This window comes from Eptesicus fuscus, chromosome 9 (genome assembly GCF_027574615.1).
Source record: "Eptesicus fuscus isolate TK198812 chromosome 9, DD_ASM_mEF_20220401, whole genome shotgun sequence".
NCBI lineage: Eukaryota > Metazoa > Chordata > Mammalia > Chiroptera > Vespertilionidae > Eptesicus > Eptesicus fuscus.
In genome coordinates, this window is record NC_072481.1 from 43,864,689 (window position 1) to 43,884,353 (window position 19,665).

The window sequence follows — 19,665 nt, forward strand, 5'->3', positions numbered from 1 at the left end:
AAATGTTGTAGCCCTGCCTTCCAAAAGGACTCTGCTTGGTCTTCACTCTGCTTTTCACATCATTAACAATAAAGTTTAGTAATAACCTCATCTGGTAGCTTTATCTATGTTTACTGAGATAAAAGTTTTCTCCTTTTTAATGCTGTTATCTTTTAATTAAAAATGGATTTTGTCACAATGTAAACAGGAAACAAATATGGAAATGGTGATGGAAAGATTTGTTGTAATATGCATTAGTGACGAAAGTTTACTTGAAAAAGGTTATTAGTTTCCCAAAGTTTTAAGAAATAAGCTATAAACCTATTTAAAAAGTGTTTGGATATTGTGAAGAATGTTATTCTGGTGATTTTCCAGACTGAGGCTCTGAAAACACTACATAAAATAAACAGGAATTTTGACGTTTGAGTTTGATCACTGGGACAGTCAAGCCAGCTATTTTAGGTTCCATAGCAGATTTACATATGCTGGATCATGAGTAAATTATCACTGCACGTTATACTTGATAGGCAATGAATTTTAATTTTTTTTTTTAACTAAGAAGGCTTTTGGAAAGTGAAATTGTAGGTGAAAATAATTTAGAATTTTGCAGGGAGACTACTACTCTTAAAGTTCATTGTGGTTTCTTCATTTGTGTTTTTGCTCATTTGTAGTTAAATTAAAAGTACTGTTTACCTTGGCTATTCTTTGATTTATTTCATACAAATATAAAGAAAACATTTTAATAGACTGAATGGACTCAAGTATTACTTTATTCTTTTTCCTCTTTCCAAGCTCACCACATTTATGTTTAGGAGAAAAAAAAATTATGAATTAAGGAATATTCGTCAAGTCATTTTATTTAGCCAACGCTGCCCTGGGGAGTTACATTGAGGAAGTTAAAGTTTTCTACATGACTAAATAGCTGAATCCGATGTTTTTAAGAACCACAAGAATGAAGTTGTTTATCTTAAAAAGGAAAAATCACTTTGTGTCAGCATTTTTATCTTTCTTATAGACTGTTTAGGAATTTCGTAACAGAATGTCTTCTCGTCAGGTTTCTTAGTCAAGCAGTTTTAGTCATTTTGTTAGAATTTAATATAACCTGCACACATTTGTAATTTTGTGTATTCAATTTTTCATTTGAGTAATTTATTTTTAATAATTTATTTTAAAAGAGGCTCAATGTAAACAATTTCGATAGTAAAGTATAAAAAAGAAAGTAGAAATGGTATTTCATCTCTTAGAGATTCCACTTTGAACATCATGGACTTCTAGACATTGTTTTATGCATGTATATGTGTGTCATGCAAAATATATATGCAGATTGATGCATAAATCATATTCATGCTGTTTTTTCTTCTCACTCTATGCCTTGGATACCTCCTTTTAAAAATAATTAATATACTTTATTTTTAGAGCAATTTTATGTTCACAGCAAAATTGAAAGTATACAGAGTTTCCTTCCAGCACACACAACTTCCTCTACTATCTACATCACTGTCAACAAATGTTTCATTTATTACATTGACACATCATTATCATCCAAAGTCCATAGTTGACAGTAAGATTCAGATTTGCTGCTGTACATTTTAAGAGTTTGGATAAATGTATAATGACATGTATCCACAGTTATAGTATCATACACAGTTTCTCTATTCTCAAAATCCTCTGTGTTCTGCCTATTCATCCTCTTCCCACATGCCCCCAAACTCTGACAACCACTGATCATTTCAGTGTTTTCATAATTTTGCCTTTTCCTGAATGTCATACAGTTGGAATCATACAGTATGTAGCTTTTAAAAATTGGCTTCTTTCACTTAGAAATAATGCATTTGGTTTTTCTTGATATATTTTCATGATTTGATAACTCATTTCTTTTTTTTTTTTAAATATATTTTTATTGATTTCAGAGATGAAGGGAGAGGGAGAGAGAGATAGAAACATCAATGTTGAGAGAGAACTACTGATCGGCCGCCCTCTGCATGCCCCACACTGGGGATCGAGCCCGCAACCCAGGCATGTGCCCTTGACTGGAATCGAACCCGGGACCCTTCAATCCTAAGGCCGACGCTCTATCCACCGAGCCAAACCAGCTAGGGCTAACTCATTTCTTTTTAGTGCTGAATAATATTCCATTGTCTGGATATACCACAGTTTTTATCCATTACTGAAGGACATCTGGTTGTTACCAGGTTTGGCAGTTATGAATAAAACTGCTATAAACATCTGTATACAGGTTTTGGTTTAGATACAAGTTTTTATTTCATTTGGGTAAATACCAAGAATGCAATTGCTAGCTAGATCATATCGTAAGAGAGTGTTCAGTTTTGTAAGAAACTGCCAAACTGTCTTCCAAAGTATCTGTACCTCAAATTCAAAATAATTTCTATGAGCAATGAAAGAGAGTATCATATTGCTCCACAAGCTTGTCAGCATTTGGTGCTATCAGTGTTTTGCACTTTGACCATTCTAATAGTTTGTAGTGGTAGTTCATTATTGTTTAATTTGATTTTCTTGATAACATTTGATGTGGAGCATATATTCATATGCCTACTTGCCTTCTGAATATCTCCTTCGGTGAGATCTTTGGCTCATATTTAAATTGGTTGTAGTTCATGTTTGTTTTTTTTTTGAGTTTTAGAAGTTTTTTGTATATTTTGGATAGTAATCATTTATCAATTGTGTCTTTTGCAGAGATTTCCTCCCAGTCTGTGGCTTGTCTTTTCATTTTCTTGACATTGCCTTTCTCAGAGCAGAAGTTTTTCATTTTAATGAAGTCCAGCTTGTCAGTTATTTCTTTCAGGGGTTGTGCCTTTGTTGTTCGAGTTAGGAAGTATTCCCTCTGCTTCTCTCTTCTGGAAGAGATTATAGAGAATTGGTAATAATTTCTTTCTTAAATGTTTGGTAGAATTCACTAGTGAAGCTATCTGGGCCTGATGCTTTCTGTTTTGGAAGGTTATTAATTATTCATTCAGTATCTTTAATAGATATAGTCCTATTCAGATTGCCTAGTTTTTCTTGTGTGAGTTTTGGTGGACTATGTCTTTCAAGGAATTGGTTTATTTAATCTAGATAATCAAATTTTTGAGCATAGAGTTGTTTATAATATTTAATCTTCAAGTATTTTGGGAATTTCCATCTATCTTTTCACTGATTTTCAGTTTAATTCCATTGTGGAAAGAGCAGATGTTGTATGATTTCTACTCTTTTAAATTTGTTAAGGGTTGTTTTATGGCCTAGAATATGGTCTATCTTGGTGAATATTCTATGTGAAATTAAGGAGACTTAATCTGCTGTTTTTGGGTGAAATAGTCTGTAGATGCCAATTATATCCAGTTGATTGAGGTGCTGTTGAGTTCAACTATGTCTTCACTGATTTTCTGCCTGCTGCATCTACTGATTTCTGATAGAGGGTTGTTAAGGTCTCCAACTATCATAGTGGATTGATGTATGTCTTCTTCAGTTTTATCAGTTTTGCCTCACATGTGTTCCCTGGATAGATTTTTATAGTGATAAATGTAAATTTATATCATTATAATATGTATGTGTCATAATTTATTCATCAGCAAATAATTGTATCTATTAGCATACCGATGTGCTAGATGTGAGGATATAGTATTGAACAAGACTCATTCTCTGCCTTGAAGGAGTTTATTATTTGAGAAGTAAGTATGTAAAATGCTTGCTTCCTCAGGCTCACCAATTTCATCTCTTGTGATGATAATATGAAATTCTTTTAATGTGAATTACTTTGATCTAGTACTAGTAAGGGTCAAAATATTTTCTTTTACAATGGCTGTCTTGCGTTCTATTTGGGTTTTTCTTTTTGTTTTTGATATAGAAGAGCTCTTTTTATATTAGGGACATTAATACTTTGTCCATATATAATAGGTATTGAATTTTTCCTAATTATTGAATTGTAACTCACCCTTATTAACATTCTTTTTCTTCTTCCTGTATAGAAATTTTTATTTTTATGTAATTACATTTTTCTTTTGGATTTTTAGTTTTGCATACCATGCTAAGAAAGGCCTTTTCTACAAGATTGTTAAAGCAATTTTAATAAATATTTCTTTGTAGTAGATGCATACATGTCATGTGTTTGACTCATCTAGAATTTATAATGTGAAGTAGCTTTATTTTTTTAAAACTGGCTAGCTTATTATTCTAGTATTATTTATTAAATTAGCCATCTTTTCTCACTGATATGAAATATATCTCATAGCAGGTACTAAATTCTCAAATGTGCTTGGATTTATTTCCCTACTCCCTATCATGTTTTATTCAGTGTCATCGTTTGCTAATAAAAATAAATTTAAGTATTTACTAAACTTGAATTACTGTAGTTTTATAAGTGTTTTAATATGCAGTAAGACAAATCTTCTCATTTGGAATGTTCGGTTATTCCTTTTTTAAAGTGTTTTGATTTATAAAACTTTCCAAGATGGTTCAAGGGATCACTTTTCAAATTTGACCCTGCTTTAAAGTTAGGATTCTTAGAAATAGTCATTTAAATTTTTGTTGTAGAAATAAAATGGGTTTCTGTCTTTATAGAAGATTGAAATTCAATTTTAGTTATGTGAAAAGTAAAACAACACTGAATTATTAAATTATCAAGAGCTTAACTAGTTTTACCTTATGATAATTTTATTTTCATCTACTCTCTATAATAATGACAATAAACGTATTCTTATAGAATAGTCAAGAATATTTGTCTCATTAATTTCTGTTTCTTTCACAGCATCTGACCTTGGTTATTTATTTATTTAGGAGTCATTATCTAAGATAACAGCTTTCCCCACACAAAATTCCTCACTTTGTCTTGTGTCCCGTCCCCTCCCCCTCCCTTCCACTTTATGGCATCTTGACTTTCACACTCTTGATAAGGACTGTCCAGAGGTTTCTGGTAGCTGGTGTTGGGAACAGTTTGAACCAAAGTCTTCCCTGTGGCCAACTTTTTTCCTAACTTAGGAAGAACATACATACATGTATAGACTCTTATTTTAAACATTTTAGATTTAGAAGATTCATAGTGGCTTTTTAAAAATAAACATTTAAAATTGTATAAATTACATATATTCTTTCTGTAAGATTTGGAAAAGGTTGATAATAGTGATATAAAAATAACCACATGATTTTACTTTTAGGGAAACTATTGTCAATATTTCTTTCTAACCTCCCCCGCTTCCTGTGCCAATATCATGTGATACATAAAGTTTTAGACACTGCTGAGTGTTTCTCCATTTTTACAAACTCTTTGGAGACATTTTAAATGGCTATATAACCCATCATGTGGATGCACTATATATAATTCACACATTTTATAAGCTTTTTCCTTTTCCAAATTTTGTTAAATTATGCAGTTTTCTGGAGGAAATAATTTTTTAAAAATATTTTTTATTGATTTTTTACAGAGAGGAAGGGAGAGGGATAGAGAGTTAGAAACATCGATGAGCCGAGACCGGTTTGGCTCAGTGGATAGAGCGTCGGCCTGTGGACTGGGGGTCCCGGGTTCGATTCCGGTCGAGGGCATGTGCCTTGGTTGCCGGCGCATCCCCGGTGGGGGGTGTGCGGGAGGCGGCTGATGGGTGTTTCTCTCTCATCGATGTTTCTGGCTCTCTGTCCCTCTCTCCTCCTCTCTGTGAAAAATCAATGAAATATATTAAAAAAAGAAAAAAAGAAACATCGATGAGAGAGAAACATCGATCAGCTGCCTCCTGCACACTCCCCACCGGGGATGTGCCCGCAACCACATTTCATTAATTTCTCGGTTCACTGATTCATTTAATAAACATATTTTTAAGCCCAATCACATGCCAGGCAGACATTAAGGATCTTAAAAAAGTTTACTGACTGCCCTGGCCTGTTTGGCTCAGTGAATGGAGCGTCGGCCTGCGGACTGGGGGGGTCCCGGGTTCGATTCCGGTCAGGGGCGTGTGCCTTGGTTGCGGGTGCATCCCCGGCAGAGAGTGTGCAGGAGGCGATCGATGTTTCTGGCTCTCTATCCCTCTCCCTTCCTCTCTGTGGAAAATCAATAAAGTATATTTTTTTAAAAAGTTTACTGACTAATGCAGCAATTTCCAATCAGTGTGCCACAGTAATTTTTTAAATTTATTTTTTTCCATCATCATTTATCCCCGCTATGCGCTCTTCCACCTCCTCCATCACCCCGGATCCCGCAATCATCACACTGTTGCCCATGTCCATTAGTTCTCTCTCTCTCTCTCTCTCTCTCTCTCTCTCTCTCTTTTTCCCCTCAATCCCTCATGCTGCAACAGTTTTTAAAACATGCAATACCTGACTTTTTAGTCAGGGACACTGACCTCTTTTCCCTTAGATTGTCAAATTAAAAAATGACAACAGCCAACACAACAATAGTTGTTGGGTGTGAATGTCCTGTCTTGAGCCATAAATATATAGGTCATACAATAGAGTCGCATCTTATTGGTCATGTTGCATAATAAGGTTGCATCTGATTGGTTAATTCTCGGTTCCAGAAATCTTTATATACAAGTATAGGCACCTTATTTTTTAAGAAGTCTCTTTGGAGCCCAGCGAGTGTGGCTCAGTTGGTTGAGCGTCATCCCATGCACCGGGGGGTCGCTGGTTCAGTTCCTGGTCAGGGCACATGCCTGGGTTGCTGACTCCATCCCTCTCTGAAATCAATAAAAATATATTTTAAAAAAAGTCACTTTGAAGCAAAAAGGGCAGGAAATTACTATTATTATTTTAAATAAATCAATAAAATTATACCTATTGTTTTTTGGTCAGATTTAAAAAAAATATGTTTTTATTGATTTCAGTGAGAAAGGAAGCGGGAAAGAGATAGAAACATCAATGATGAGAGAGAATCATTGGTTGACTGCCTTCTGCATATCCCACTGGGGATTGAGCCCACAACCTATGCATGTGCTCTTGATCAGAATCTAACCCGGGACCCTTTAGTCCGCAGGCTGACAGTCTATCACTGAGCCAAACCAGCTAGGGCCTTTTTTGTCAGATTGACAAAAATATTTTTTGGTATGCCACAGACTTTTAGTAATTAGTTTATGTGTGCCATGATATAAAAAAAGTTGAAAATTGCTGGTCTAGTGTAAGTGACGGGTAAGAAACAAATAATTACAATACAGTGTGATGAGTGCTGTGATAGAGGAAGTATTCTATGAGGAAAGAGGAGGGGCATCTGTCCAATAGTATTAAGAACTACAGGCCCGGTGCATGAAATTCATGCACTTGGGGGAAGGGGGTTCCTCAGCCCGGCCTGCACCCTCTTGCAGTCCGGGAGCCCTCGGGGGATAAGCCGGCAGTCAGACATCCTTAGCACTGCTCAGGGCTTCTGGCTGAGTGGCGCTCCCCCTGTGGGAGCGCACTGACCACTAGGGGGCAGCTCCTGCATTGAGCGTCTGTCCTCTGGTGGTCAGTGTGCGTCATAGCGACCGGTCGTTCTGCCGTTCGGTCGATTTGCGTATTAGCCTTTTATTATATAGGATACCGTCAGGATATGGTGCATGTGAGGGAGTGGCAAAAGAGGAAATGAGTAAGGGGACAGATGTCATTTCATGAAAGGCCTTGACTATCATCCTCAGGGCTGGGGGTACAAACATGAGCAAGGCAAAGGCCTGGAGGCACATGTTTGTAGCTGTAATTCTCACTTCTATATTAGCAGTCCTCAAATTAGTAGTTCAAGCCTAGACCTCATGCTTGAGCTCCAGATCAATATAAACCAATGGCCTTGTTGTCCTCTCTAAAATATAGAATGTAAGCTCGTGACAGAAGTATAGTAGTCTGCACTTCATGTTGTTGATAGGCTCTGCAACTTTAAGTGAAATGATATGTAATTAAAGCAATTGCCCCATAGGTTAATTGATACAAACAAGAATTAAGTTCCTATGACATTTCACCAACATTATATAACTAAATGATGTTGAACGAAATGACTTTATTCAAGAACCTGTTATATTTCACTGCCCTTGTTCTAAGCTTTATCTGTATTGCCTAGAATAGTGCCTGACAATAATTTACCAAATGATTAAATAAGTAATGATTCTGTACTGTTTCTCTCAGAGGATCTCACACTCCACATAAATCAAATTCATGATTTCCCTCTAACCTGCCCCTCTCCTAATATTCCCTATTTCAGTGATTGGCAGCATCTATATAGTTTTATAAGCCAGTAACCTGGCTGAGTTTATCCTTGACATATCCCTGTTTCTCACCTTCCACATCCATTTTATCACCAAGACTTAGTGAATTTTTGGCACCTTTTCTCATATATCTACATCTCTCCATCTCCACAGCTCCAGTCCAACCTACTATTATTTCACTTATAGTCTTGTACAATAGTAGTATACTCTCACCATCTACTCTTATCTCTTTTCAGTCTATTCTCTTTGCTGCTATTGAAGTCAAATAAACCCACAGAATCTGATTCTGATATTTCTGTTTGAAACCAGGTGCTAGGATAAAGAACAAAATTCTTAACATAGTCTACAAGGCCCTGTGTGCTCTGGCCCCTGTCCAGCCCTGTAGCCACATCTTGTGTTACTTTTTTGGACTTTCTGTGCTCTCTTCACCTTGGCTTTTTAAATTTTTCCAATGGACTATGTTTTCTCCTGCCTCAACTATGATGTATAATTAGTAGCTTTTAATACGTGTTATAAAATGGAATGTCTATTGTTACAGAAATGAATGTATCAGTACTTTTGAGTAGATATTTATAACCCTAAAAGTGTAATGTTCTGTGCAGCATTTTCTTGAAAAGTAAACTGTCTGTGAATTATTGCAAATAAGCCCAACACTTTGAATTATAATTTGTTCCTCTTTCAGATTATATCACACATTTCTATTTTCCCCTCAAGTTAGTTAAAAAACAAACACTTATGAGCTACATTTATTCTTATTTTAAAGTAAGAAAACATTTCCTGTTGTAAATTTAAGCCATTCTGTTTTTTTTTTTAATGCTGCAGTATTAAGATAGGCAATAATTGTAGGAAATGCCTTAATTTAAAATAAAACAAAAATGTAGGCTTTATATGAAAGCAGTGACTTAATATGAGTGGAAGCCTCCATTCTGAAGATAGTCATCATTTTTCATAAGATTTCAAATCACCTTCTCTAATTACAAATAAAACAAATCTTGAATAGTTGCACAAGAACCAATGCTGAGCTGTGTTACTAAGTTAACTTACTGTTTTTAATTGTGAGTATCTGGGAGAGATTATTGTCTAGTTTTGTGTGCTAATTTATTGTTGTATATTTGGTATTAAGTGTTTTCTAAATTTAAAGTATTTATTGAATATATTATAGTCTGTTCTATAAAATGAGAAATTGGTTTGCTCATTTCAAATTCAAATTTTATTTAATCACTCAAATAACTTTAGCAGGTATTGTACCATATAACATGAACTTACTGTTTTTCTTTAACTTTTTTTCTTTTGGTCAGTACAAAAGATTAAACTCTGTAGAAGAATGAAATCAAGTGATGGCTATTTCTTTAGAATTTGAATATGGAGGCCACGGGAACAGAAGAAGTTGACAAGCTAAAAACTAAATTTATATCTGCTTGGAACAATATGAAATATAGTAAGTATTTTGATTTAAAAATTGTATAAATTCAAAGATATATTTGAAGATGTGTATCATCTTCCTTATTAAATCACTGACAATTGCTTAAGGTTCTCATTGAATGACATATTTCTGTAAGGAATGTAGATAAGAATGTATTCTGAAGAAAGAACCAAATATCATCATAAACAATGCTTAGAAACTAAAGCATACTTATGTGCCCTCTTTTTTTTTTTTTTTTTTTAAATTCCAAACAGAATTTATTCAGGTGATGGTAATACCTCTGTTTTTAGACTTACTTTCAGGCAACCTTATGAACCAGGAAGTAAGCAAAATAGACCTCTGAACACACAAAACAGACAGTATAAAGTTCATGCACCGATACCTATGAATTTCTCCTGGAAGTACCCTCAGACCCTTATTTTTAACCTAGTTAATCTTGTTTTGCAAACAAATCCAAGAGGGAAGGATCATATTGCGTGTTTTTTGTTTTTTTAAATTTGTTTTGTTTTATAGTTTATTCCTTTTTGTTTTAATTTTTTTCAGTTACAGTTGACTTGCAATATTATATTAGTTTCAGGTGTACAGCATAGTGGCTAGATGTTTACATAACTTATGAAGCAATCCCCCAGTAAGTATAGTACCATCCATAGTTTACAATATTATTGACTATATTCCCTCTGCTGTTCTTTACATCCCCATGACTATTTTGTTACTGCCAATTTGTACTTCTTACTCCCTTTACCTTTTTCACCCAACCCCCTAACCCTCTCCCATCGGGCAACCAATCTTATGGTATTTTTGAAGCTCACTTCAGACTAAAAACAAATAGGAGGTGAAGAAGCCTTCAGAAATGGAGAAATACTCAGCAGAACCAGTTTCAACAGGAAGAAGTTCATAGCCATAAAATAAAAATGATAAAATTTAGTGAAATTCCTTGATACTGCAAATTCAGGTAAAATCTGTTGGCAGTTGACTCCTGGTTCACTGGAAGTCATGGCCAGCTAGCTATTTAGACAGTTATAATTTGATAATAACATGACATTGCATTCTGAAAATTATGAACATTAATTTTTAAAGTTGAGATCTATATATATACAAGTCTAAGCGACCATTCGACCTGTAGCTATGACGTGCACTGACCACCAGGGGGCAGACGCTCAATGCACAGGTATGGAAACATGGAACAGACTGATGAATCTCAGAGGGAAGGGGGGAGAGGGGAGGGCGGGAAGAGATTAACCAAAGATCTTATATGCATACTAGAGGCCTGGTGCACAGATTTGTGCACTGGTGGGGTCTCTTGGCATGACCTGCGGGGATTGGGCTGAAACCAGCAGTCTGACATCCCCTTAGGAGTCCTGGATTGCAAGAGGGTTCAGGCCAGGCCGAGGGACCTCTAGTATCCATGCACTGGGCTTCTGGTATAATTTATATACTATTAAATGCACCCTTTTAAAGTGTATGAGTCAGTGGTTTTTAGTATATTCACTAGGTTGTGCAACCATCATCACTATCTAATTCCAGAATATATTTTTAGCCCAAAAAGCAACCCCATGCCCATTAGTAGCTACTCCCTATTCCTCTACACCTTCCTCCAGCCCCTGGCAACCACCAGTCTATTTTCTATATCTATGGATTTCCCTATTCTGGACATTTCATGTAAATGAAATCATATAACCTGTGGCCTTTTGTATCTGACCCTTTTCACTTAATGTTTTCCAAGTTCACCCATGTGGTAGCATGTGTATATCAGTACTTTATTCCTTTATATGGCTGAATAATATTTCATTGTTTGACTATACCACATTTCTTTACCCATTCATCAGTTGATGGACCTTTAGGTTATTTCTACTTTTTGAAATATGAATAGTGTTGCTCTGAACATTGTGTACAAGGTTTTGTGTGAATATGTTTTCTGTTGTCTCGGAGTAGAATTTCTGGATCATATGTTAACTCTAAGTTTAACTTTTTGAGGAACTGCCATACTTTTCCAAAGTGGCTACACCATTTTACATTCCCACCCTTAACGTTTGAGGGTTTCAATTACTCCACATCCTCACCAGTACCTTGTCCATCCTTTTATTAGAGCCATCCTAGTGGTTGTGAAGTATCTTACTGTGAGTTTGGTTTGCATTTCTTTGATGAACAATGATGTTAAGCATCTTTTCATGTACTTATTGGCCTTACATGTATATATTCTTTGGAGTATATATTCAGATTCTTTGTGCATTTTAATTGGGTTGTCATTTTGTTATTGAATTATAAGAGTTCTTTATATACTCTAGATAAAACATCCCTTAGCAAATATATGATTTGTAAATATTTTCTTCTCTCTTCCTTCCTCCCTCTCTAAAATCAATAAAAACATATCCTTGGGTAAGGATTAAAAATTCTTTTATACCATAAGAACATTGTTACCTGTTTGAAAGTAAATTAAAATTATTTTTTCTCTCTTATGTTCTTTAAGTGGAGTGAATGTAATTAAAATACATATTTTCAGTTCATTGTCCAAATATTTTGCTACTTTTGCAAAAAATGCATATCTATAGTTGATAATTGATGATTTGAAATTAAATAAAAGAAAATGTTGCTAGACTTTTAGTGTGTAACCCTTTAATTGCGAATCAATTTTTTTCTCATTTAGGTTGGGTGTTGAAAACAAAGACGTATTTTAGTAGAAATTCTCCTGTATTATTACTTGGAAAATGTTATCATTTTAAATGTGAAGGTAAGTGCTAGATTTGTAACCCATTTAAAAATATGTAGAAATTCATTGTGTAACTGTTTTCACTATTTTATTTCTAGATTAATCTATTTCTGGCACATTTCTGTTGTTTTTTACCTCTATTTTAAAAATTGTGGTAAAATATAACATAAAATTTACCTCTTAATTATTTTTAAGTTTAGTGGTATTAATACTTTCTTAAGGTTGTGATACCATTAATCTCCAGAACTCTTCATTTGTAAAATATGAAACTCCATACCTATTAAACAGTAACTCATTCCCCCTACCCTCAATCCCTAACAACCACCATGTTTTGTATAGTATAGGTGTGCTGGTGATGTATTTTTCCAGCTTTTATGTCTCTGAAAAAGTATATTACTTTCACTTTTGAAAGATATTTTTGCTGGGTATAGAATTCTGGGTTGATGTTTTTTTTCTTGCAGTAGTTTTGAAGATGTTGCCTCACTATCTTCTTGCTTGTTTTGTTTGCATTAGAGAAATCTGATGTCATCCTTATCTTTCTTTGTACATAATGTCCTTTTTTTTTCTTGACTGCTTTTAAGATTTTTTTATCACTAGTTTGGAACAATTTGATTATGATGTGCATTGGTGTAGTTTTATTCATGTTTCTTTCTCTTTTTTTTAAAAAAATATATTTTATTGATTTTTTACAGAGAGGAAGAGAGAGGGATAGAGAGTTAGAAACATCGATGAGAGAGAAACATTGATCAGCTGCCTCTTGCACACCCCCTACTGGGGATGTGCCCGCAACCAAGGTACATGCCCTTGACTGGAATCGAACCTGGGACCCTTGAGTCCGCAGGCCGACGTTCTATCCACTGAGCCAAACCGGTTTTGGCATTATTCATGTTTCTTGTGCTTGGATTTTGTTGAACTTCTTGGGCTTGTTGGTTTATAGTTTTCATCAAATTTAGCCATGTTGTCTTAAAATACTTAGTCTGTTTTCCTCTCTCTTCTCTCTCCTTCTGGGTCTCCACAAATATACCTACAGGGTGGGGCAAAAGTAGGTTTATAGTTGTTCATATGAAATATCCTATATAATAAAAGGCTAATATGCAAATTGTCCCCTTGACCGGGAATTCTACTGGGAGTTCAACCGGGAGTTCGACTAGGGGGCGGGGCTGGTTGGCCAACTGCCCATGGCCCCTTCCCCCCAGCAGGGCTGGCCGGACCCCACCTGTGCACGAATTTGTGCACCAGGCCTCTAGTAATACAATAATGAATAAATAATAACAAGAATAAACTCTGTTTTATGTACCCACAATTGTAAATTTTGTAAATTTATTTTGTCCTCCCCTCCCCCGCGTGTTTGTGTGTGTGTGTGTGTGTGTGTGTGTGTGTGTGTGTGTGTGTATACTTAAATTAAATATATCTATGAAACTAAAACCTGAGTTGAAAAAAATTTTATCCACGAAGAAATTAGCTTGAAAACTTGTTCCTTAAGACTGGTGTGATGCATTTTCCCCCTTTTTTGGGGGATAGGAAGGAGAATGAATTATATACAAAAATAATGCAGGAAAAAATATATGATGGGGGAAATCTGACAAAAATCAATTAAATTTAAGTGCAGATACACTCCAATGCAAGTAGGGGACAAGCTGTTACTTCTTCCATTAGTAAGTTCCAAAGTAGTATGCATCATTTTAGGACTCTATCTCATAAAAGCATACTTTTTGTTTTTCTAGAAACACCAGAAAAAAGCACCTCTCCTTTTCATTATATTCCACAATGTTTTAACAACAGAAATCAAGCAAATAAAGACAAATGCTTTTTTCTGGGATTTCTTATTTGCTAACTGGCCTTTCCTTCATATACTCATTCTGACATTATAAATTCATATTTAGGTCCTTGAAATTAATATATAATGGACACCAGTTTCTTAACCTGATCACTGAAGAAGACAATTAGTTGACTGAAATTAGGTATGGCTAGAATGCCTTTAGCATAAGGGGGTCTGTTACTCATCCCTTGTCAACCTAGTTGTATTCACCATTGGACTGTGGTTCTAAGTTTAGGCTGGCTGGCTGTGCTGTCATCCAGAAATACTGTTGAGCATGAGCTATACTTTTTAGTAAGACTCCCAGGAGATACATGAAGGGGAAGGGAAATAGAAGAAAATGTCACAGTAAGTTAAACCTATAAAAGTGTGGTTTTTCCTTAGTTAAAATGTCAATCGATTAAGCATTGTAATTTTTCTTATGCTCCATGAACTGCTTGAATGTGATATCATGTGCAGCTCTATAGTAAACCCATTAGATACTCTAACTTCCACAGATGAGATTTGAGGAATGGGTTATAAAATGCTGCCCTTGATATAGCACCTATAATCAAACCTGGCAGACACCTATTATAAATATCCTATGTAATATTGTGAGAAGTTTAGAATAAGATTTTAGTATTTTATTTTCTTAAGCAATAAAAAACAGCTGCAATTTTCTATTTCTACTATTCACTTACTACAATAAAATGTAATGCTTTCTATAATATTGAAGGAAGAGCATTTTATTGCAGTAAATGAAAGCCAATAATGAGAATTTGTTTGGGAGACAGAGTGACAAAACAAATGTGCTCGAGGCAGAGGTGTGTGAGTGCTGGGCTGCCCACTCACTAACAAGCTGGAGGGGCCAAAGGTCTCTCTGGGCCCCAGTTTCCTCATCTGGAGAATAAAAGAGTTTTATAAGATTCAGATCCAAAGAAACAGATAAAACAGCTTTAACAAGTTAACTCTCACTTCATGTTTAAATAAGGTTATCATTACACTACTCAAGGGAGAACCTCAGAGAATACATTTTATTCATTTTTAAATGTTATTAATTTTATTCTCTAAGTTATTTAATACTCATCATCACCCTGTCTCACTCCTGCTGCTCCTCCCCCCAAATCCCTCCCAATTTACCTCCAGGATATCTTTGCCAGTAGCCACACTATAAAACTTCTCCCTTTCTGTACAGTCACATAGCTGCCACTTGTTACAAGGTATCAACTGCTTACAGGGCATCCCCCTCACAAAAAAGTAAGCTTCTCCAGGGAAGGGAGGACTCTCACTTCTCTCCTACCTCCAGCTGCTGAGCACTCACAGCTGTCAGTGAGTGTTTGACAAATGATTTAAAATCAGTTACAGCTGGAAGGTAAATTTTACTACAGAAACAAATTCAAATTTATCTGCAGTGGTATTGGAGTGGTGACAGTGAACTTTTTTTGAGACCCTTTTTGAGAGCAGCGATTTTCAACCAGTGTGCTACAGGAATTTTTAAAAAATACCTGACTAGTCAGGGGCACTGACTTCTTTTCCCTTAGATTGTCAAATTAAAAAAATGACCATAGCCAACACAACAATACCCTTCTGGTGTGAAGACCCTGTCTTAAAAATATATCTATCTATATAAAACCCTAATAATCAAATTGACCGAACAGCAGAACGACCTGTGGAATGACCCGTTGGCGGGAAGGGGGGCGCGGGGGAGGGCCGAGCTGGCGAGCAGGCGGCGCCAAGCCAGCCAAGGCAGGTGTCAGTGGGCAGAGTGGCGGGGGTGGGGCAGGCAACTGGCAGCAGTGGCGGGGGCGGGGCTGGCGGTGGTGGTGGGGTGATGGGGGGGGCGGGGCTGGCAAGCGGGTGGCACCAGGCCATCAGCTAAGGTGGGTGCCAGTGGACCCCCCCCTCCCCCCCCCCCCCCCCCCCCGCCATCGCCCTGCTGGTTGCTCCACAGATCACTGGCCAGACCTAGAGACCCTACCCTGTATTTTGGTAACAATCTCTTAGATTTAAAAATTAAAACTTGGCAAGGCTAACTCTAACACTGAAAAGACAGGATGATGCAGCGATGACATGCATGGACTCTGGCTTGCACATTTTGTGGTCAGCCCTGATTCTGACACTTATAACTGTGTGACAAAGCCAATTACTTAACTTCTCTCTGCTTCAGTTTTTCCACCCATCAGATGGGGAAAATGGTACTATTGCCTCAGAAGGATCATGTTATGTACTACTTTTTATAATCGAGGCAAAAAAATGTAGCCGTACAGACAACAGCAAGATACCTTTCACCTGTATGAAAAATATGGTCACTGGTGCAGCGTCCTGGATTGCAAGAGAGATGTCCGACTGCCGGTTTAGGCCTGACATCCCCCGAGGGGTCTGGGATTGCGAGAGGGTGCGGGCCGGGCTGAGGGGCCCCCTCCCCTCCCCTCCGCCCCCCCGTGCATGAATTTCGTGCACTGAGCCTCTAGTAGGTCATATAATAGAGTTACATCTTATTGGTCATGTTGTATAATAAGGTTGCATTTGATTGGTTAATTCTTAGTACCAGAAATCATTATATACAACTATAGACACCTACTTTTAAAAAATGTCACTTTGGAGCAAAAGGGGATGATATATACTATTATTATTACTTTTTTTTGTAAATCAATAAAAATATACATAGTTTTTGTCAGATTGGCAAAAAAATATATTTTTGGTGTAGTACAGAATTTTAGTAATTGGTTTTTGTGTGCCATGAGATGAAAGTGGTTGAAAATCATTGTTCTAGAGAATAAACTAACACACTTTAGAAGTAGTCTTTTATTTTTGAAGTATTAATTGATTTGTAAAGAGCCTAACAATATAGCAATAATCAAATATTGAAATAGCCTAAACTATGTTAGGACAATTCTCTTCCTTAAGGCCAATAATTAATCCCAGTCACTATAAGTAGTTGAAAGAAATAGAAGCATTTTTGAATATCACAGAATACTAACTATTAAAACCAAATATTTTTAATAGGTTTTTTAGAGAGAAAGGAGGGGAGAGGGAGAGAGAAACACTGATGTGAGAGCAAACATGCCTCTTGCGAGGGATTAAGCCCATAATCCAGGCATGTGCCCTGATCAGGAATCGAACCAGCAACCTTTCAGTGCATGGGACACACACAGCCAGGGTTCAACAATTTTAACATGCTAGGTTTTGTTGTATTTTTAAAACTAATTCAGATCAGCCTTCCTTCCTCATACTAATATAAAATAGTTTCATCATGCTATCTGTCACACTTTCCTATCAGGATCCCTCACTAATACACAAAAGATGGAGAGAGAGAAAACCTACTTGATGCCTTTTAAAATACATAACACATAAATTTCCAGTAGCCAATAATCATAAATATCTATATATTATACAGGGGGTAGGCAAAAGTAGGTTACAGTTGTGAATATATGAAACACAGTCTATTCTTATATTATTATTTATTCTTGTATTACATGTTTTTCCATATGCACAACTGTAAACCTACTTTTGCCCACCCCTGTATAAAACACCATTTTGCATTTTTCTGGTGTTTTACTGCAAATGCACTTAATCTTTATTAAAAAGTTGAAGATCAAGATGGTATATTTTTGAAAAGTGTAATTATTTTGAGGACTAAATTTTCCAAGCTAGAAATATTTTAACTGTAGCTAAAACTCTGAAATGATTCTTAAGCTGTGCAGTAAACATGCAATTTAACCTTTTGATCTCAAAAAACAAATACAGCATAAAGATGAAAATTCACTCAAATACTTTTATCCCAAATGGAACGTTATTTTTTATTTATTTATAACATAAGAATAATAATCAGTTTAATAACTACAACAATGTAGCATGAGTAGTCAATACCAGGACAGTCTGTGGTATGTACATGGTGTCCCCACGGCAGTCAATGGGACCCCGTGTGTCCTGGAGAAATGAAGTGAGAGACTTCAGGAAGTCCACAAAAAGCAGGAGGTTTTCAGCATCCCGGACGCTCTGGTACACATGGACAGAGACACACCGCAAAGCACAATGGACAGAGCTTCCAATGCCACATATCAGTATCATGTGGAACTAAAAGTGCTTCTTTACATCTCAGGACAGGAATGGCTTTGTCGCCCCATCCTTGAAAGATGAGAGCAGAGAAGTAACCCTTGGGGTAAACAGTGCCCCTTTCTACCATTCCCACAACTCCCAACCCCTCAGAAGGTCACATGGGAAAATGTAGGCAGTCTGTTTATAGATTAGGGCAGGTTTGTAGAAAAAATTGCTCTCAGATGCATTTTCTCTGCTCCCTAAAAAGCTTAGTAAAATGTTGGATCCACGGGAAGAAAAAGTAATGCATTACACAAGCATCTCAATCATCATCCCATCAGGGGAAGGGACAGTAAAAACATACTATGTGTTCCCACTTGATGCTTCAATCAACAATCAAGGCAGGTTTCCTAAGAGACCATCTTGGGATGTTGACAACACAGTGGTGGAGAGATCAGGCGATGGATGTTGTTCCTGAGTTAAAATATGCTTAAGAGAGCAAACTTCAGTAAAACTTCAGTCAACTCAGATTTGTTTTTTACTGCAATGTCTGATGCATCACCGAAAAAATACTACTGTGAAAATAGCAAAAAAAGAGTCTTCTAGTCCTAGCAGTAATGAACAGATGCTAATTACATGCAGTTGCAATTCTACTTGAAAGGTCAAGTGTGGGCAGCTCAACTCCAGGCCCCAGACACACCTACTGAGCTTGCAGCCAGGAAGGGGCTGGCTCAAGTGACCGCCCTTCAGTGGGAGATGGGCAGGTACAGGCATTGATTAGCAAGGGCGTGGAACAGGAACCATGGACAACCAGAAAACCAAGTAGTTCCCGAGTTACCCAGTTCATAGGCACCCGAAGATTCTGATGCAATTAAAAGATCACTTGGCCAATACATAGGTGGCAAATCACAAAAAGTCACATCTGATGCAAAATGGGTATTTCTGAGAAGTCTCTAATGCAAAGATTTTGCTTTTAAAAGATGTAACATGTTTTATGAAAAAGTTATCTCATTTTAAAACCGACCTCTTTAGAAGAGGAAAGGGAACGCACGGTTCCTGTGACACCTTGATCCTATCTCCAAGGACAAGCTGGGCTCCAAGGCTGAGCTTCCTACCCAGGTGCTGCGAAGCTTCTCAAGCCCCTGGCCCAGAGTCAGCATCAGGACTGGCTTCTTCCTCTGTCTGCTCTGCAGTTTGGATAGAGGGAGAAAATGGATCCACATTTAAATTTTAATTACTTAGGTGGCATTTAAGATGTATATTGTTTTATTCTTCTCTTTCTCAGTGAGCACTGCAGTGATGCTTGCTGCACCTTGATGGTAATTTATTGTTGATACTATTGCAGGAATCCCCCGTTTCTCCCCCTTTGCCCACCTCCACCCAACCTCCATCACCCCTCCCTGGCCCTCACCACACTATTGTCTGTGTCCTCGGGCTATGCTTATGTGTTCTTTGGCTAATTCCTTCACCTCTAATGATATCTTCTGAATTGTCATCCAAGATCAGCATTACTTTCAGATCTTGGAGTAGTAATTCCAAATTAAAGACACCAGAACCACAAAAATTTAAAAGAGGATGT

General features: G+C 36.6%; 1 protein-coding gene across 2 annotated transcripts in view; it reads left to right on the forward strand.

Moving 5' to 3' along the window:
* ATG4C (autophagy related 4C cysteine peptidase) overlaps nt 1–19,665 on the forward strand; it is an 81,215-nt gene that overhangs the window by 13,184 nt on the left and 48,366 nt on the right. For both annotated transcript variants that reach the window (XM_054721303.1, XM_054721304.1), the window contains exons 2-3: nt 9,422–9,561; nt 12,191–12,274. In XM_054721303.1, the coding sequence (XP_054577278.1) occupies nt 9,486–9,561; nt 12,191–12,274 (160 nt within the window). In that variant the 5' untranslated portion in view covers nt 9,422–9,485. The remainder of the gene's footprint in view (nt 1–9,421; nt 9,562–12,190; nt 12,275–19,665) is intronic.